The sequence below is a fragment of the Stegastes partitus genome, unplaced genomic scaffold, assembly GCF_000690725.1.
Source record: "Stegastes partitus isolate 25-593 unplaced genomic scaffold, Stegastes_partitus-1.0.2 Scaffold351, whole genome shotgun sequence".
NCBI lineage: Eukaryota > Metazoa > Chordata > Actinopteri > Pomacentridae > Stegastes > Stegastes partitus.
In genome coordinates this window covers 524,302-545,562 of record NW_007578082.1, presented here as the reverse complement: position 1 = coordinate 545,562, position 21,261 = coordinate 524,302, and the positions used below count along the sequence as shown (strand labels likewise).

At 42.0% G+C, this 21,261-nt stretch overlaps 1 protein-coding gene across 1 annotated transcript; it reads right to left on the bottom strand.

The window, feature by feature from the left end:
• Positions 1 to 315: 315 nt before the first annotated feature.
• On the bottom strand, positions 316 to 20,181 carry clic4 (chloride intracellular channel 4). Its single transcript, XM_008284219.1, has 6 exons — positions 19,779 to 20,181; positions 7,854 to 7,963; positions 5,725 to 5,850; positions 4,958 to 5,064; positions 3,781 to 3,962; positions 316 to 2,221 (listed from the first exon to the last, which is right to left on the bottom strand). The coding sequence occupies exons 1-6, from the start codon at positions 19,845 to 19,847 to the stop codon at positions 2,057 to 2,059; spliced, it is 759 nt and encodes a 252-aa protein (XP_008282441.1). The 5' UTR covers positions 19,848 to 20,181; the 3' UTR covers positions 316 to 2,056.
• Positions 20,182 to 21,261: the final 1,080 nt, after the last annotated feature.

The window sequence follows — 21,261 nt, the reverse complement described above, 5'->3', positions numbered from 1 at the left end:
ACTTTTACTTTTACTTTTACTAATTTATCTTTATTATTGTTAAATTTTCCTTTAGTTTTCTTTTAATTGTATGTGTACATTTTCTGTTTGTATGTTGTAAATTAAACCTTTTACCTCATGTAGCTCTCAGTTTAAAGAAAGCTTATATTGGATGTTGCATCTTTCACAACTTATATATTTTTTTCAGCTGGTATTGGACATTGTTTTAGGTTATCAACAGTGATAGAAAAAAATAAAATACTAAATAGAACTGAGTGCTGGAGACAACCCAACCTCTTACTGTGAATTACCAGACAGACGGGCAAAAAACACAAGTCTGAGTGCCAATAAGAAGTTTATTTCAGTTCAGTCAATATTGTTAAAAAAAAAGCCATGTCATAGCTTGGATATTTTCTTTGTACAACGCCACATTCACGTTGTGATGAAGTGATCTCTAAAATAAAAACTACCTTCCTGCAAAACATCTGCAGAGAGAAAGCAAGTAAGGCAAAGAGGAGATGGTGTATCTAGAATTCATATCCAAGCAGGCAAGAAATGGCCCATTTTCCCCTCAAAATTCTGATGAAATGCATTAAATTTACACACTGAAATCTGAGCAATGAAAAACAAATATTTACAATTCCTTTGTATCAGATTTGTTTCATAACAAATGTCTGAAAAAAACAAAACATGGCAAATGGGAGAAAACAAAACAGGTTTTGCTTTGTCCGCACTAAAGCACTTTTGGAAGCTACTGTATCATAGCATATACATTCGCTACCTTGGAGATCAGTCTACATACGGAACAGAAGGTGAAATTTGATCAGGTTCGCTGCTGCTCTCGATTCCTTTTGTCATAAATATCTTTAGTGTCGCTTCTCCTGGTGCACATTAGTGTCCTTCCCTCTGTATGTTATGCAGTAAGTGAGTGTGTGTGGTTTCTTTTCTCGACTTTACTACCAGAGTTGTCCAATCCACAGTGAAACCAGATTAATGTGCCCTCTTTTTGGTCCACGATGTTTAATCCAAACTACGGCTACAGTCGGCAAAGAGAAGACCCTCCCTCCAGAGAAGAGTCAGCGTGCCATTGTTTAAATGGACATTTTTTTTTATGGCAATGCGGTGATTAACAAAAGGCCAATCGACACATCCTTGAACACGTCTGTAAGCTACATGTGGTTGACGATTTCTTAGACCTCAGGTTGTATTGTTCCTGAGTTGTTACATACGCAGTCGGTACAGGAAAGTTCCTACAATTCTACTGAGCTCAGCTACAAGACTTGTTGCTCGTTTGAGTCGACGAGGAAATCAGAGCATGGATACCAGGTAGCTTCACCTGCAAGTTACAATTATCTTGATTTATTTTAAACAGCTCAACATTAAAATAAAGCATCTCTCACTTGATATGTCGACCTCTCGGGTTTGGATTACCTTCAGCTTCTACTTAAACCTATCAAATACTGGAGCCAAAACAAAAAAAAAAAAAAACACTGAAGCTTCAACACTGTTTACAACATCTCTTAATAAGCCAAAAAGACAGAAAAAAAAGCTTCTCAGTGTTCACTTTATAGCAATCCAAGAAAGAGCTACTTCAGGTTTAAACAGACAACAGAAAAAAGAACAGCTCGTGACCTTTCCCCTGCGTGCAGAGAGAAAGGCAGCTTGAAGGTCACTTATCAGGGAGCGCATTCGACGAGGCTCCCGACATTGATAAGCACTGATACACGTGTCTGGCTGCTTCTCCATCGCCATCTCATGGCGCCTCGCAACATTCATCGGCAAATGAAAAAACAAAAGCGATTAATGATAAAGAGGTGGAACGAGGGTGACCGTGGCTGGTTCAACTAAAGAGATCTTCGTAAAAACCGGAGGAAAAAATAGAATGACGAGGAATGGGGTCATGCATTGGGGTGGGGGGGTTTCGCTCTAGATGAGGAGAGAAGGAAAAGAAGTCCAGAGTTTTTTGTTTTTTTTCTTTCTCATGAATGAGCACATCAGTCCTGGTGCTGAGGAGGGGGAGGTGGAGGGGAGTGTATAGCGGAGGGGTTGTGGGGGTGAGGGATGGAGGGAGAGGAGCTTATTTGACCAGCCTCTTGGCTACGTCTCCGTAGGCGATCTCGATCTCCTTGTCACTGGGGCAGGTGTTGGTGAACTCTTCGCGGGTGTAGGCGTTGTTCAGGTACTTCCAGATGAAGGTCATCTCTTTGGGGATGTCGAAGCCTCTGTACTTCTTAGCCACGACCTGAAGAAACAGTTGGAGAGCTTAAGTCATAAATCATATGCTGCAGTCTTCACCAACTCAGCTGTAAACTCTGTGACAAACTCAGTACAGCAACAAGAAAGCAAACAACAAGTTTTCAGTCTAAAGAAATCTCGGCTGGAACTACTTTAATACAACATCAATCGGTTGAGAATTAAACTTCTTCAAGAAAAAAACAATGTGCACGGTCAATTATGTAGTCAATCAAAAGAAGATGAATCTATAATATGCTACTCTAATATTCCCCACCTCCACCTTCATAATAATGAGGGGTGCTGCTTTTCTTTGTCTTGTTCAACCCTGTAGCGCCACATGTTATCATGTACTTGATACATGAGTTTTTGAGCCTCTACATCAGAGTGATTTTTTTCCCACAAAAACCTGATTTGAATCCACCACAGATCAGTAATTCATGCACCAAAAATGCCGGATGCAGCAAATATGATACAAATTTAAACATATGTGCAAATTTAGATGTATTTTTTATCATAATAATTTGTCAGAAAGTTCAATAAACACTCCAGTATTTAAAAAAAATAGAATTTTCTGGTAATTATTTCATGGTTCAGGCTTTACAGGGTTAATAGTCATCTGTTGTCTGGACAAAGTAAGCTATGTGATGACATCATCTTGTGCTTACAGCACAATAACGAACGCTCTTCTGTGGGACAAGGCCTCACAACTGCAGAGCTAAAACAATTAAAACAGGTCAAGCGACTGATTAGCTCCACTGACGGGAAACTGATCCGCAAACAGATTTGATTGTTTGTTAATTTGTTAGGTCAATTATCTTTTCTTTGTCTGCCGTGGTGGAAATGTACAGTTTTTGGCTTTGATCTGTTAGTCAGACAATCTTTGTTTTAATAGTTTTTATGTATCAGTTACTCAAACCGATTAATTGATTATCAGAATAGTTTGGATTAATTGAATAGCTGGCAACTAGTCAATTAATCATTGCAGCTCTACATTTCAATACATAAACTTGGACTCTGTGAAATTGTAGTTGTTTTCTATTTTCCAACATCTATACAATTTTCTGATATAATAGAAGCCAATAAATTAAAATAAAATATCCAGCAAATTAACTGACAGTGAAAACTGAGTATTTGCAGTTCCACAGAGTTGTATAAATATCCTTGCAACAATAGAACATGTAGCTTATGGGAGGGTAGTTTAGTTTTGTAAATTTTAAGAAACATTAAAACCATTAATATCACCAGTGAACGGTGAGAATGGCCGTATTTCCAAACAATGCTTCATTTACGTATCAACCCTGCACCCACACAGGTGTATTCCCTTGTTCTGTCTGACAAGGTGAAGCGATCCTGGGAATTACAATCTCAATTTACCATTAGCTTAAGGTTAGTGCCATCCTTACAAGTGTAACAGGAGATGAGATTTGTGTTCAGTACAGTCTGTACGCTCCCACGCAGTCTTGAGAATACATCCAATTAGATTAATTAACTGAAAGCGTTAGGTCTGTGCTATGCTTATACCACGACCAACATGGTTCAGTGATGTTTAAACAGTAACTTGCTCACCTTGACTATGTGCAGCTTGGGCAGCAGGTTACAGTCAGCCAGGGTCATCTCTTCTCCATCCAAGAATTTGCGAGTGGAGACTTTGACGTCTTCTATGCTGTTGTGGTCGATCTCATCAGGCAGCGGTGAGCGGAGGTACTCATCCAGCTTCTGCAGTGTCTTCAGCAGCCCACGCTCCAGACCTGCAAACATGAATAAGAGATATTTTAAAAACCACGACAATTATTTAACTTTAATGTATTACCATGTGATCTACTTTTTGAGGCCTTTTACTGGAGCTTCAGCCATATGCTGATCAGCCACATGGGGGCAGCATTTCATGACGAGACATCCACAATGTGTACATTTTAAATATCAAATCTTGATCACCTGAACATTATAATAATGCTTGCTGCTGAAAAGCTTGCTACCCACTACACATTTCAAAGGACTGCATTTGACTGAACAGGAGATATTTAGTCCTCCCCCAACATCCATTCATCGGTTTAGAGATTATTCATTAACAAGTCATTCTATTGTTAGAAAATATGACACGAATGTGAACACATGCTAGATCCAGTAGTAAAACGGTAGACTTAACCTGTTGCTTTGCAGAGCACTTATCATTGAACCATGAGATTCTGTCTCAACTCTGTTGACATAGCCTTGGCTTTCGCATCCAGCTCTCCATGGTTCAATATTTTCCCAAGGTGGAGAGCAGCCAACTAAAACATGATATAAAAACCTTTTTTTTTTTTTATACCTGAAACATCCTCCTACCCAGGATGTAACAGAATCTCTAAAATAAAAGATTACATATTTTCCCCAGAATTCCAACAATCTTATCGGTTCTATTTCTGATATGGCCTTTCTTTTACAGGATCTGGGCAACAAAACAGGGAGGATGAGATTGTGAGCACGAGTTCCTTAATTCTCAGGATAGCTGCTGTGTGGTTTCAGGAAAGCTCCAGGTGAGACGGGGAGCAATGGGACAGGAGGCGGCAGCAGAACAAAAGCGCTGTGTTCCTGAGTCAGACCGTAATCCACCAATCAGGGCAGTGCTACCAGCGTCACCTAGCAACCAGAGAGCACTCCCGACACAATGGGAAGTTTTCTGGATCTCCGTCAGTGCACCTACCGTAAGTGTGTGTGTGTGTGTGTGTGTGTGTGTGTGTGCGCCAAAGGTGAGGTGACTTACCCTCATTTGCATCGGGTTTGGAGTTCTTGATGTATGCAGAAAACTTGGCAAAGATGTCCATACCAGCTGTGTTTGACTCAGGATGTCTTGCACCAAGCTTGATGTATCTGCACACGACACATACAAGTAAACACACATATGTGAATGAAGAGGTGAAGGCATAGGTCTGGTGATATTTAAGATTTTTCTCAGTGTCAACACCATTAAAAGCAGACCACTACTACAAGAAACTATCTGACTTAGATTACCCTTTAGTCCTGTGTGTTCCTTGTATCCAATATTAACAATGACCATTGGCAGTGAAGTTCATTTTGAGTAATTCACACGTACATCACCCAAATGCCATAAATATACATTAATGGGACCAATGAGTGTTAATCTGCTTTTGTAAATAGTCCTGACAAATCCACCACTTCCTCATGACAGTTTTGTTCATACAGCCATATATCCATATACATATCCAGACTACGGTGTGTACTGTCAATCCATCTCCCCTCTGAAATTAAATGTCCCTGTGAAATCTGTATCTTTGTCCAACTCCATAAAAGTCTGTGAAAAAGACTAAAACATGGATTTGGTGTTTTCAGGAGATTTACTGACAATAAGAAAAATATCCGCTATTGCCAACCTTAAGTAAAACATTGGTCTAAACTTAAAAGCACCAAAGGTTTCTGCCCCTCATGACATAATCACAGCACACTTAAAGCTGATCTTATGACAGCAGTGCAGCATTGTGTGGTGTATAGGTGTAGCAGTAATGCACTCACTTGGGTGGGCAGAGGACATCCTCAAGAAACTCCTCGATCTTGTTGACATCAGTTTTGACCTCGCCGTTGAAGGTGATGAAGGGCGGGTGTGTGCCAGGGGCCAGGTTCTGGAGGTCTGCAGGCTTCCTGGAGACGGAGCGGAGAGATGTCAGTGTACTGAAGAAAGCAGAAGCAATCTGGCAATGTGGATCTAGCAAGTAAACATAGCTTCTATCCCCACGTAGGCAATGAAAGTACCATAAATGAAACTCATTATTCATAACTGGTTCAATTAAACAAGCGAATACATTTATATGCATGTAGTTCAAGTATCTGAAAGTGCTGTGGTTCTGTTGACACCCTGCCCCTCTTTTAAAAACTTTTCAGGGAGTCATCCAGCCATTTTCCTTCTCCAGCTAGAGCTGCTGTGTCTAACTGTGTGTGTGTGTGTGTGTTTGTCTGTCTCCATGAGTGTTTTTGTGTCCTCCTCTCTCTGCGGCCTTGGAACCAGCACATTTTGTACCAGATGTCTCTGGCAGGCAGATGACACTGACACACAAACAGAAATGAGCATGTGTTGAATGAGTAGTGTGAACACAACCGACTTGTGAAACCCAGACTCCTAAATCCCATCAGGGTAAAAAAAAACATTGCACACAACAGTGACTCAACAGCTCATAGCTTGGTGTACGCCCGGGCATAGTGTGAACAATATTTAGTGGTTAATATTAATATACCTGGCAACAACTTCCATCCACAGACGGCGAGTTTTGAGACAAGCCATTTAAGGGCATTAAAAAAAGGGGGGAAATGACTTCAACTCTTTGGCATGCAAAGGGGAAGTGGTCCCGTCACTGAGTGATATCACTGAGAAGTAACTGCGCAGGGAGTCACAGAAACAAACATGGCAGCCTTTACCCAAGACAAGATGTAAAACATAAAAAACTGTGCTTTACAGCAGTGACATTCATGTCCTTCTACAGGTTTAACAACATGTACTGTGCCTTCATTTAAATAGTACAATAAACGGTCATAAATATGGCAAACATACACCTCCTCTTGCACTACAGTCGTACTATGTTGACCCAAGATAACACACATGCTATATAGCATGGAAAGAGCAAAGCTAGAATCAGCTGTCTCTCCAAAAAAAATAAAAATAAAGCCACAAATCCTTTAGCTAAACATAGGGTTGTTTGTAGAGAAAGGGGTATGAAGCAGTGGACATCATCCATAGCTTTATACTCTCGCGGCCAGAGTACGTAAGGGAAAATATATGCAAAGATACCCAAACTTATGCACTCATGGCGAACGTGCCAGCACGCGTGAAAACCAAACGACTAGTCAAATGTCCACTGCTTTCCTCCTCTGAGCTGCACGGAAAAAAAAGGCCAGGCATCTATCAAGTACATCTCTGTTGTGTATTCAGCAAGCTGTGGTCTCCGTGTCCCGGAGGAGGAGACGCCCAGCGATGAACCTGTTGCCATAAGAACGAAGTGTCAATAATCTTTAATCTCTGAGTCAGAAACACATGACAAGGAAAGACCATAGAAACCAGAAGTGCCATCTGACCATTGGAGAAGGCTGAAAATAATCTGGCACTTGCATGGCTTAACAAGTGGAAAAACATTAAGAGTGCATTTAGATGAATCATACAGGCAGAAACATAGTGGGTTTGGGGTAAAGAGCTTCTGGTGCTGGAATCCACATGTGAATGCACGTTCCTTTGCAGCTGGGAGGAAAAATAAAATTGCAGAGGATCACTGTTTTCTGATCCTAGTGGTAAAAAAAAATAACATGTTGCCCACCAAAATTTAGGCAGGAAGTGAGCGGAGTCAGGAACCTTAAAATAGCCTCTCCGGAGTCTGAATGTTTATTTTTCTCTGATTTTCTCCGGTCTGGGAAGGGGTCATGGGAAAACCAAATAAGCAGTGGGGAAGCAGTGAGCGTGTTAGAGGTGGGGCTGGATCAAAGCTTTACAGAGAAGATCAAGCCTGTGTGAAAACGCCCAGAAAAGCAGAGGGAGGCTATCAAAGGAGGGAAAAAGTGATGATTTTTCTATGCCGGTTGAAAAGGAAATGAAAAAAGGAAAAGCAACAGAAGAGAAGATTAGAATGAGGAGGAAAGAGAAGACTGGGAGCAAGACCCACCTCTTTAGGTCCACTGTGGTGACGTTGAAGACAACTCCCTTAAGCCAAAGTATCATGAAGAGTCTCTGAGAGAAGGGGCAGTTCCCAATGCTCTCGCCATCACTTCCCGCCTGTAATAAACAAACAGTGTGTTAGAAGAGAAGCACATTACCTATCTGCAATATGTTAGAGGGACTATTCCTGAGGACTGTGAGCACAAAAGATGGATGGAAACATCCCAGATTTGATTACTGCAAGCATAAAACACAATCAGACAGACACTTATCATAATAGATCTGCAGGTGGTTTCTATCACTGATAGCACTTATAGAATAGGACGGAACAGAAAAAAGGTTTTTAATATCTTGATAGAGATCCCATCTCTGTTGCACAACCAAGGGTCTATTTCAGACAATGACTCTTTTAGGCTGCCCTCGAAAAGACTCAAGTAGGAGGAAAAGAGTGGAGAACCGACCCCCTTGTCTTAAAGGCATCAGCTCGCTTCCCCTCCATTAGTCTGCAGACCCCTGCCTATGAGTAACAGGAAACTTATGGAGTGATTAAGACTCAGATGGCCTCTTGTTTCCTCTTTTGCTAGAGTGCACAAACACAAGGCTGAGCAGCAGCGGGAAGCAGGCCATTGAAAGTGGCGTGTGCCTTCCAAATTAATGGCAAACGCTCGTCATGAGCGACAAACAAACAAGCTTTGAGAGGATGAAATTAAAATCAAAATCACTCAGTTTTATAAAGAAACGTCCCAATGCTGTTGGATCAGCCTACAAATGATGAGGGAAAGAAAAACAATAGCAGTCATTTTATGTCACCCTCTCAGCAGTCAGAAATACTATTAGAGGGAGCTGCAAACTGTCAGTGATATCTCCTGTTTACCCAGCAGCTATCCACCTCTTTGTTCTGTGCTCCCTGTTCATTCTCTACATCATCATTTGCTCCACTTAATTCATAGCCATGAAGGAACAAAAGTCATCTCGATTCCATATTCGACAGCAATATAAGCTTTTCACTTGATTAACTGAGCTTTGTAAGGTATCTTAATGAAATCTGCTATGCTGACTGGTGCACAGTTATATCCCCTCCAAGACAACCATCTAACTTCATTTAAACCGCATTGAGGCAAAACTGAGAGCCGTCACTGTGAAACTGATTAGATATTGTTCTCAGTTGCACCTTTTAATTCATGGTGCATCACAGAAATTGTCATTTCACTTTCTCTTCAACACTTAAGCCACAAGACATATTACAACCCTCATCCTAGATTTGGTGCAGACTGAGGGGCTCTGTAACTCTGTGGATACCAAGCCTGTGGAGGTATGCCATTCTATTCACAAGGACAAGCATGGAGGTCATTCAAGTATTGGTGCTGTGGAATGCACTTCTTCATTCAGGGTGTTACTGTAGCAGACCCTTCTGTTGTCAGTCACTGCTCATTCCCCATTCACTGCACTTCTCGCTCTTGCAGTAGTCCGGCTTTTCACTCTTTGTGGCAACTAAAGAGTGTCTCTATACGAGTCATGCAACAGACACACACAAATCAACTGAGTTTTTGCACAAACACTGTTACGTTGATGGCAGATTTGCAAACAGCAGTCAATGAAAATAAGATTCTTATCTGTTTTTACTCAAATATCTAACTTAAGAATTTGTTTAATATCATAGATTCAGGTTTTGATTTGTCCTCAAAGGAAGACTTTGTGTGAAGAGTTCAGCCAGTCCAGCAGCTCCTTCTTTGCTGGTGTGGACAGGCTGGCTGCTGTTGTCCTCTGCGTGACGCCCAGTGGGATGGCTCTGTTTGATCTGCCTGCTGGCTCCCATTGTACTGCAACTGTCCTCTCCCGCTCCCTTTCCCCCTCCGAATTCAATATCTGAAAAGCTTGGATTAGATCACTGCCATTGTTCAACAAATGAAAGTCCCCTTTTCACGTTACATGATTCAATTCCAGAATAAAGCTTTGGCCCTGAAGTCTTGGGGGTATCATGGTCCACGGCCAACACTAGACTGGACCAGCATTAGCTGATCCTTAGGGGATCAGAAAGACATCAATGGGGTGATTACTCCATTTTCCCCACAGTGTTACACCTAGAGAGAACCATTCAGTTGTGGATCAAGGGTGGTAATGCAGCACAGCAACTGTTCCCATGGCAATGGCCCGAGCATATGACATGGAAAGCAGAGCACGCAGAGCGAAGGGGATTACCAATTCACAGGTGTACTGTCTGAAGTGAGCTCTCTTTTGGTTGTGATAAAAATGCAAAGCACATGACGGAATGTCATTTGTAAATCAAAAGACGTTTACTGTACTTCCACACAGTGTGCTGCTTTTAAGCCGAGTTCATCTGTGTCTCGAGTGGCCAAGAACAAGGCCACAGCAGCTGAGAAAGACATTTCACACTTCTCTTCCTCTCTCAGTCTGTTTCAGAGTCATGGCAGGGCTCCTACCCTCTGGAGTCTGCAGCACAGCAGACTGCAGTTCTCTGCCAAACACACTGACAGCAGAGATCTCTGCTGCACAAGGAGAGGCGGCAAGAGAGGCAGAGGTATTACGGGAAATGGAAAGGAAATTAGGGATCATATATAGTAGGAGAAGAAGAACAAGCAGTAATAGGTGATTTATGTGGGAAGAGGAGAAAGATAGCAAGCTTTAGAAGTAGTGAGCTCTTTGGCACACTGCTGGTTTCTTCGTCCTCCTCCTCCTCCTCCTCCTCCCCCTCTATCCCTCTCCCCTTATCCTGGGCCCCTCTGTGGAGTCAGAGGGGGGGTTGGGCATTTAGAGAGGAGGGAGAAACTATTCCAGAAATGTCCTGTTACTCCCGCCGAAGAGGGCGCTTTGTTTGGTTTAAGTGATGATGCTGGTGGAGCTGCATTTCCGTTGTGCACTTAACAGCTGCCTAATTTTCTCTGTTTGGACTGAAGTGAGGGGATCAGCAAAAACTGAGCTGAACAACATTAGAACCAGAATTATGACATTTTTCTGTGAGTATGTCCTCTTTAAGTCCACAGAAATATTTTTTAAAACAGCTAGATTTTTACAAGAAACGTATCCAAAACAAGAGGTTTGGGACACCCCTCTAAACACGGTGCTCTTTCACCCAGCTAGCACTTTCCAGAGTGCCATAATTATACTGTGACATTCAGAAAAGGGCTTCTGGAGAACGTTCTATAAAGCAACAACACAAAGCACTTTTTGTTTGTCGAGTTTTAGGCACGTCATCCGTTCGCGAGGAGAGAAAAAAAACCCAATAAAAACACTCAAGTGGAGGGAGAAATTATTTTGGAGCAGGTCCTTAAAAGGCAAAGCTTTCAGTTGAGTAAGATGCAGATTTTCCAAGTTAAACGAGTCATTTCCGAATGCAAGAAGCATAGCAACACTTCACAGTGCCCAGTGTGAGGCCCGTCTGCCGTTTTCAAACTCTTGTGTTAAAAGTGACTCACATTCAGCAGACAGTTGCACCCTCTCTGACAGAGATTTCCCCCTGATGCGAGGCGGCTATAATAATGTCTGAGCCACTGAAGCAGCAACAGCTGACTCCTGCTAACAGACTCTCAAGCTTTATTTAGGCTCAATTGATGCTGAGTGAACAGATGCTTGTTTATTTAATGCCAAGCACACACAGCTGCCTAATGGAGGGAGTTGTTCTACATCGGATGTTATCTAGGAATTAGTGTCCAGGACAGTATGGCCCAGCAAGGGTACAATAAGACTCAGTGAGCCAGGGAGACAGTCAAACACACCATCTCATCTCCAGCACAGTGAGGTCATACCTCTTATCACCTCCTCTATGACTCCTATAGCTGCTGATGCAACAGTCATGAAATCTCAGCAGTCATGAGCATGATTGTAGGCCTCAGCTAATTATCTGACATTATATGGCCACGTGCTAACTTCAAGGTATGTGCTCATTTAGGAGGCACAAACGGCATCTTCTTCTCAAGTCCAGTCCAATAACATTTTACAAGCAAGCACATAAAACGAGCTGTTCACCACGAGCACTCCCCCGCTCTCACTGAGTGAAGGGCTCTCTCATCATTATCTAAGACACACATTCTTTTTTCTCAGCCGGCGATGTGATATCACAGTTACAATAGTCAGCCGTCAGGGAACAATGGATCCTGTTCATGCTGAGTATGGACCTCCCAGTCTCTGCTCCCTGCCTAATTTTAGTTACATGGCGGCCCGTGCCTTCCCCTCCTCTGCACACTTCATATTCTAAATTGGTTGGGCTGCTCAGCAAGTTCAAGCCACACTTGACCGAATAAGGAACTGACGATGTAACGAGCGCCGCGGCTTGCTTCGTCCTGCGCTGACACACAGCAGGAATGTCCGTTTGAGAGTGGGCAGCCATGGTAACGTCATGGAAACGCCTCTCCCCGTTTGCTGGACAAGTACACAGGCTGGGACGGGGTAGAGAGTGTGACTAGACCGGGGAGGTCGACCTAAAAGCTATTTTTTGACCTGGTACGTCAGCTTATGGTGGTCTGGTTGACTTTGCAGAATAAAGCCAGGCTGAGTGACACTTAACGTTCATGAGCCATATGCTTTGTCATACGCCCTGCTTGAAAGGAGGGTCAGAGGTCAGAGAAACAGACCACTACACTCTCGCCTACCTATACTGTATTTTTGAGACAGATGCTCACACTGGTACTAGAACTATATTTGGTTATACATGTGCTGATAATCACTTAAATTACAATAATTAAAAAGAAAACACATAACCCATTTTTACCTTACGTTAGGGTAGTGACAGAGAATAGGGACAGGAAATATGGGGAAAGAGAGCAGGGGAGCAAGGAGTAGTAATGCTCAAGCTGGCTGGTAATTGAACAAGAAACAGTGTTCAATGGTATTTTATATCTACGTGGCGTCTAATCAATTATCAGGCAGCGCCACATACAGTAATCTTGATACAGGTCTTTATTATTTTGACCAAGATACGCACTAGTTGGAACACTTCCTGTTCTTAAAAACAAACTTGGCAGTGTTCTTTGCTGTGGAAACTATAGTATGTAATGATGACACTGTTTCTAAATTACCTTTAACATAGTTTGGAAATTCTGTGCTGCAATTTCTTGTTAGTTATTGGCTTTTATATATACACTGACTTGATATATTGGTAATGTCTTGCTCAAGGGCAAATTTTTGCCAAGACAGAGGCTGAGAACCCAGCCTGAATTACACACTGACATGGCAAAACAAATGCGTTTCTGATAGCTGTCAGCAATGTTTTAAGGTTTACAAAACAAGTATTGCAGATTACAGCCTTCAGGAAAAAGCAACCAGAGTAAAGATGAACCATCTGGGTACGTGAGGGTATAGAGGTGGAACAAGATAGGAAAAAAAATGTCCACTTTGATAAATGAATGCTAATTTAAGTAATTTTATAAACAAATCCACATCCATTGCAGGGTTCTGACTTCTGCAGTAGGAAGGACCAGTTGGTCACATGTGAAATCTGAGGGGTTCATAAGATGCTTGATGTACTGTAAATAAAGAAAAGGGGTTTAGATATGAAGATTTGAAGTCTTGTGTATGCTGTTCTAAAATATATGAATTATGAGACAGTTTTCCTTTTTGTATCCTTGAAAATACATACAAAACTGAAAACAACCTGGCAGGATTACAGGTTATAGCTTGTAACAAAGAGACTTCTGACATCTGTAGTGAGAGGTTGCAAGTAGACACTGCTGTATTTAGAAAGTGTTAACAGAAATTAAGTTTGGTAACCCCTAATGTGGTTATTAAATGAAAAATATTTGGACTATTGGTGGGACAAAATGCCATTTTAATAGCAATTATCTTGGGCATTCTGGGACATTTCATAGACAAGTGAATTACCAATAAACTGTGAAACTAATCAGCTGAAGACAGACAATGACAACAGTTGTGAATAGCAGCCCTGGCTGGGAATTCTTCTTTATTCTAGTCTTAGTCGGATAACTTGTTTTAGTGCCAATAGCAAAGCAAAACTTTTTTTTTTTTAAACATTGAGGACTGCATTCGTGTTTTTCCTTTAAAATTCACATTTCTTAAGTATTTATGCTCTAAACACAAGCAGCCTTTCAAGATCTAAAGTCTGAAAGTGGCAACATTATGATTTAAATTTTTAAAAAGTTTGATCAAACAACCATAAAGCAGAGTATGACCTCCACTAGGAATCCAGTGCCACCTTTCAGTACTAATGTTGAGAGCTACTGTTAGATTTTGGCAAAAAAAAAATATCAAGAGGTTTGGCCACGTGTCGTAATGACTTGGGCCGGACTGGCTGGGTGATGTGTGACCTGGGACCACGGTTTGAAAGATGAGTGTACATAGGAGTCAGATTATACTGGAACATGGAAACGCCATCACATCCTTGGTGTGGTTCTGACTCAGGCTGACGTCACTCAGTGGAAACCTTCAGACTTCCAGGCAGACACAGGCCTACTGTGCTGGAGCACAGGACTGCTATCTAAGAACCATCAGACTCTGTGGAAAGTTGGAGGCTGACATCTGAAACGGGCTTACTGCATAACCATGCTAGGCAATGATGTAAGCTATGTCAATAATGTGATAACCGCTGTATTTAGGCTCAGGGCAGACTAGATAAGACAAACAGCCAGTTCTGCTTTCCCAAGGCACAGGATGAGTGTTGGTGATGAGTAATGCAGATTCAGAATTAGGGAAAACACACAGCCATGTGGGAGACTAGCATTAACCAACAACCGTCCTCGCTCTCAGTTGTCTCTAACACAAACAACAAGCTGCATACTAAAGACGGCCCCAGCTCCACCTCTCCACCCACTTACAGATTCATAGACCCCAGGGCAGACTCATGCATTCACACTTGCTCACCCGCACACAATCCAAACGTCTGTTTAATTCCTGACTGTGTTTCCTCACATTTTCCACAGAAATGGCATGGAAAACTAAGCAACTGTGTACCAAAAAGTATCTTAAAACGTCTTTGAAATCAAATGTTATCACACAAAGTGATAATAACTCAGTTAGACACTGAACCCTGCAGCAATTCCTTCGGAACAAATGTCTCGTCTAGACAACTGTTCACCACCCTTTGGCAACAACACAGTGCCACCATGCCCTTACCATACATGCCAGATATGCATGGCAGCAAAAGCCTGCACCATGGCCACACAAACACTGACTTCATCAGTAATTCTGGTCAGACAGAGCATCCACTTTGACCTGCCAATGACTTGCCTTTCAGTACCAGTCTAGTGACATGTTGCCTTGCGTTGCACATCATAAAAAAGAAAAAAATCCAATATGCAAAATACTGGAACAACTCATGTACAGTAAGTTTGCATGAGTGTAGACTTTATACCTATACACTGTATTTCCAAATATAAACGAGTGACATATGAAGTAGAATATCAACCCAGCCCAGAAACAATAAATTAAATAGGCCCATGTATTACTTCAGTCATCTTATGCAGTTGCTTTTATTGTATTTTTTTTAAAATCAATATTAATTTAATCTCATTATATTTTATATCTATCTTTACATACAAGTTGTAACTGAGATCCAAACATTAACAAGTGAAGTTCCCTGTTAGTCTTCTTAGAAAGACAAAAAGTCTAGATGGCCAACTTGGACACTTGATGCACCCCAATGTAGAGATGATGAGCCAAGAAAGAAGCCCCTCGTCATCCTATCCTCTGCGTTCAGGCACTTCACTTTGGGTTGCATACCCTTCATCAGTCTCTGGTATGAAGAACTCAGCACGTGAAACACAAGCAGACTGGATCATGTTGAGACATGATTGAGTTACATGTTTAGCGAGCGAGGCAGATTCTCCTTATTTGAGAGGTCACACACCTCATCTGACAGTTAGGATGACAACAGAGAAGTAGAGTCAGAGGGTTGTTTTCCCTCTGTATCCTGATCTGGCAGGTTATGATCGCTGCAGGAACTTGTACAGCCCTATTACTTAACAAGTACAACACATCAGTCCATGAACTCACTGACTCCAGAAGGATCTAGTCCTCAAAGTCTGCACTCTGTGTTGCCCTAGGCTGGCCTCGCATCCTGTCCCTGAGTTCACAGGAAAGACGTCTCATTAGCCATCAGCTTCCTGGCTGGGCAGCAGAAATGAGACAGGCTCTTCCGCCTCCTAACAAGCCGAGTTACATTTTCACTGTGGATATAGTGGCACAACATGATTTTATATCTGAGGCATTCACTCAGGCACAACAACAATAGTGGCAATGAGTGTTGCAACAATCCACATTATATTCTACTGACATGAACATAAATTAACATCTCTCCCATTAAAATGCAAGGAGTGATTATAAAGCCTCTCCTCAGATTGGAGTAATAACAAACTGCCAGATCGATTAGGCCAGTGGCCAAGGAGTCAGTCAACCAGAAACAGTTACAGACCAGGTGCTGCAAAAGCATATTCACACTGCAGAAACAACAGTACACAGCAAAAGCACAACGCTCTACAGCAGTTACAAGCCATTAATCTTTGTCCCCTAACTCATGATGCTGACTGCAGCACTGCACTATACTCGGGGAAAATAAAGCGCTCTATTGATTTTCCTATAAAAACAGCTCACTTAGTTGCCTAAAACACCACCCTGGGGTGACAGGAATTATTTATTTTAAGCTAAAGGGAACATGCAAACAATAAGAAAATTGTGCCAGAAATTTAGGCAGGTTAAAGTCTTGGTATAATTGTTGTTCCTCTGATAGAACTGTTAAAATCTATACAAGCCACACTTGGCCTTGTGGACGGAACATTAACTGCAGTAAAGTTACAGCTGAAAAAAGCCATTGTGTGTCTTTAAAAATGGCACATCACAAGGCCTGAGTCTGATTGTCACATGTTGTAGTGCAATATAACTTGAAAGCCTCCTGCTACTAAGGCCAGGGTTGTGAGTAGACACCGATCTGCTGCACATGCGTATGAGAACGCATCCTCCAAGCAGCCTCTGAACTATAAAGAAACATTATTTATAACGTGGTGTCTACAACTGTCCATATGCACATCCACAAGGGAGTTAGTATAATCAAAGCTTAAGGATTTAGTGGTTGGCATATATAGTATAACAGTAAACATAAATATGAGTGGGCACTGAGCTGTGTGTTTGGCATTAATTCCTTCTAGAAAACGCTGACAATGCTTCATCCTCATCAACCCTCTTGAAGCGCTGCATTGTTGGGAGCTCCCACTGGCCTGGTGCAGGCTGCCATCTCCACGGTTCCCATGGGACTGTCTTGAAGGGCATACACAAACACAGATGGGCTCTCATGCTATCCAGACTTAAAAGCACTTCTTAAACATGGTTTCTGGCTGTGTTGTCACTGCTGGCAAGAGTATTGAGGTCTGGAAGAAGCAGAAGGCTTTGCAAACAGACGTGTGACCCTGGCACAGTCTCAGCCAACAGCCACATACACAAGTAGAGATAAAGCCAGTCTGTTTCTCTCGACTCATCTATATTCTGTACACCGTCATACAGTCAGGTCATACGCCGGTGGAAAATGACTCACTTGCATGCAAATTAATACAGGAAACCTTTGTCAGGCTGTGAAAAACTAAACGAAAACATACTGAATTGTACTGATTTAATGAGGAGAATTATGCATGTTAAACAACATCCTTATTACCATCCTGGAAAAGCAACACAAGACAACCACATAACTGTAGTCAGAGCAGCAATGTAATTATACAGAGCTGCATGTCTTTTTATCCTTCATGTGAGGGAAATACATTTCTTGACTATCACAGCACATCCATATGTCAGATTAAGGGTTTCATATTCCCACTTCAGTTTACCAATGCGTGGAAGTGCCAAGTGAAACAGACATGGGTGGATGCTAGGAAGCCACCCTCCTTACACACTGGCACTGACTCCTACTCAGGAGCAAAATGAGATCTTATCTGTCGTGCTTTGATGAGGTCAAGGATCAATCCTCCCTCTTACAAAGTCATTATATCATGCTCATATGCAACTGAGAGCAATAAACATAGACAATTACGAACTTCACCTCCACACCCTCTGCAGTTAGCATGTTAAGTGTTCCTATGGTAATGTGACAACTGTTGCTATAAACACTACCGGAAGAAAGAGTGCAAGATCATCATTAAAGCATCTCTAACTTGGGGCAGTTAGCTATTTTTAATGGGTAAACTGTGCTGTCTCTGCACCATCTATACAGACAGACACTGTGGTAAGTCGTGCTCTGGAGGTATAATTAGTCAGCTCTGATATGTGGCAGTGGCCCAACAGATCTGACACCACTGTGTGTGGAGCGCACACACAGTTTGTTATCAGCTGTTCCCAGAGGCCCAGCTCACAGCAATGTGCCTATGGCAACCTGCATGCCTGCCATTGTCCCCCATGACTGTGTTTAATGCAGCACAGTGAGAACAGCATTAATTATAGACGTGGACATGTCCGACGCTGGTACATAACAGAGTCATGTGAGGGCGACAGAAATGAAAGGCTATCACACCTCTTCACAGACATGTCGAGAAAACACACAATGGAAGAAACTTCTGGCTGCACAGTCCAGAGAGGGAGGGGTTGAGAGGGAAGAGCTGGCCACAAGTGTAAACCTTCCAGGCCTCGGGATGATGTAACCTCTCCTGTAGGCAGTGAAAGGTAGTTATAGAAATGGTGCTGGCTATTTTGTTTCCATCTGCTCTGCCTCTACACTGGGGGGGCCTGTTGCTGAGCCTCACCAGTGCCAACCTACAAAGGCTTCTCTCTAAAGAGTCAACAGGAACAATACAAGTGGGACAAAGGTTTATTGTTTTCCTGCTGAATCTGAAAAGCTGACATAATTAATCTTAAGTGAGTTGGATCGGCAAAGGAGGCAGGTTTTCACAAGTCTCACTTAAACTAATCATACTCTCATCTGCTGCATTTCTAAACGTTTTCAGAGCTGCAACCATCCAACCTTCAGTGTTTGCTGTTCTGATCAGAGCCACCAACAACCTCTTCCCAGTCACTTCAGGACCCTACAGCCTCCTCCCACCACTCGCGTCCCCCCTCGTCCCAGCGTGCGTCTCCCCCCTTTTTTTCTTTCCAATGCCATTTTCCCGCCCTGGAAAGCAACAGGCTGAAGAAAGAAAACAGCCATTCACCACCCTCCGTCGTCATCATGGTGACTGCTGAGGCAGGGATGCAGGATTACAGTTTGCGGGAAGGAAGCTAAATATAAAACCATATAAAGATCTTCCACCAAGCTACCTGGTCCATCACCAGAAAACAACACTACCCCTCTGATGGCATTAAATAGGAGCAAGTGTCAGCACCAATACTATTTTGTCATATACATAAGGTAAACATGCAAAACTGTCTTTCACAGCAAAGTGTTCTGTCCCTCCTTGGCAGAATGGATGATGGGAGGGTGACCCAAACATCAAACTTAACATACAAATGACCGGTTTGTTCCAGTATCCATTAATGGCTGAACAAGAAAGAGCACAATCCATCACTTTTGGGGACACTATGGCCAATCAACTTATTTACATGAATCAACTTAGAAGCATTAAAATGCAGCTGCAGCAGATGCTACATGGGTTGATCTGGCTCTTGGTAACACGGAGCTTTTGTTAACGTATTAGCGCCCAGCTTCCAGCATGGCAGCCTTGTGTCGGTGAAGGAGGGGGGGAGAAGCTGCAGTCCGCCCTGCTTGTGACACTGCAGGCTCCACATGGCCACAATGGCAACGAGGGTTTCGGATGTTAAAGCTAGAAAACAAAAAAATAAACTAAACGCGACGAGAAAGCTTCTTCTATCTATGAAATGTACAAACGGCAACATTAAGCTAGCTCACGCGCTCTTAGCTAAACTAAAAAACCTAATTTGTATGAAGAATAACGGGCGGCGGAGAGAAAAAAATAAAGCATCACAGAGAACTGGTTTAGCAAAAGTAACCTAAAAAAATGACAAACTTCCAGCACTTGTGTCGAGGTCTTACCTTCACAAACAGCTCGATAACGGGCTCGTTATCCGCCTTTACTCCGTTCTGCGGTACCGACAGCGACATTGTGACTTTGAAGTTTTTCCTCCACAAAGATGAGTTTTTTTTTCTTCTCCTCGCTACCACGCCCGACTAGTCCTCTCCACCACCACCTTTTCTTTTTTCCTGAAGCCCAAAAGGCGCTTTTTTTTCCTAATTCTTCTCCCCGCAAGAGGACAGGGAGCAAGACCCGGGAGGCTGCGGAGCTTCTGTCGGACACTATTGTTGCTACGTCGCCGCTCTGTCAGGCTACAAAGCGCCGCTGAGCCGCCGGGCTGTGCTGCTGCTGCTGCTGGAGCAGTGAGGATGAGGAGGAGGCTGCTGAGGAGGAAGAGTGGCCGCTGGGAAGAAGCAACGGGAATATTTAAAGGCGTGATGTCACCAGCAAACATAAAAAAAAAAAATGTGGGCGGGTCTGAGGAGGGAGTCACCGGGCTTGTCCTGGAACACATTTTATTAGTGCTTACAGATAAAATCCTTCAGCACTGTTTCACTTTTCTTTTAGAAATAAAAGCAAAAGCTCCAAAGATAATAGATGTTTTATATGTGCAGTCGTCCTCGAATGTATTCACACCCTTCCATTAATGAAAATAAATCACAATAGTCACTCAAAGAAATAGAAACTGAAAAAGTAGTAATAAATAAAAATTTGCTAAATTATAATTTAGTGAAATAAGACATTGCTTTAGAATTGTGGTTAAATAGAATAACTCAAAAAATAAAAAAATAAAATTTCAAATTAGAGCACAATGCAAAATGCAGAAGTCTGACAGAGTTACAGAAAACACTTGATTACAGTGATTGGCTCAAAGGGTTGTTCAACTAAATATTAGTTTACGGTCCCTTCATGCTTATTTTTTTTATAATTTGTTTGTTTTAATATTTCTGTTAAACCACAATCCAAAAGCAAGGTCATGATTTTCATTTACTTTTTTATTTATTATTACTTTTGTCAATTGGGAGGGTGTGGATACATTTGAGGATGACTGTATTTAAACAGTGCAAACATAAATCAGTTCAAAAAAAATTGTATGGAAACAGATTTATTAAAAAAAGATATAGGAATGAAGAGAGGTAATTGTGGGAGGGGATATTGTACTAAAGGGATAGGTGATTATAAAGTATTGGTTGATTGGGGTTTGTTTTTGTTTGTAAAGAATTGGTGTAAATATGTAAATCGGTGTTCAGGGTAACTATGAGTAGTGGAGTAAGGGGTGGGAATTCATAAGCTTTGGCTTCCTGCTGCTCCCTTTCGGACTTATGGTTTATTTATTCAAATAATGTTGGAGAGTACTTTTTCTCTCTCCTTTAGATTCAACTATTCATGGAGTGGCAACAGAATGTATGTGGGTGTGTATGTAGGTATATGTATATATGTGTATGTATAGATACGGGTATGTATGTATGAAGTCTTATTATTTATTATATTTTTTTTCTCTCT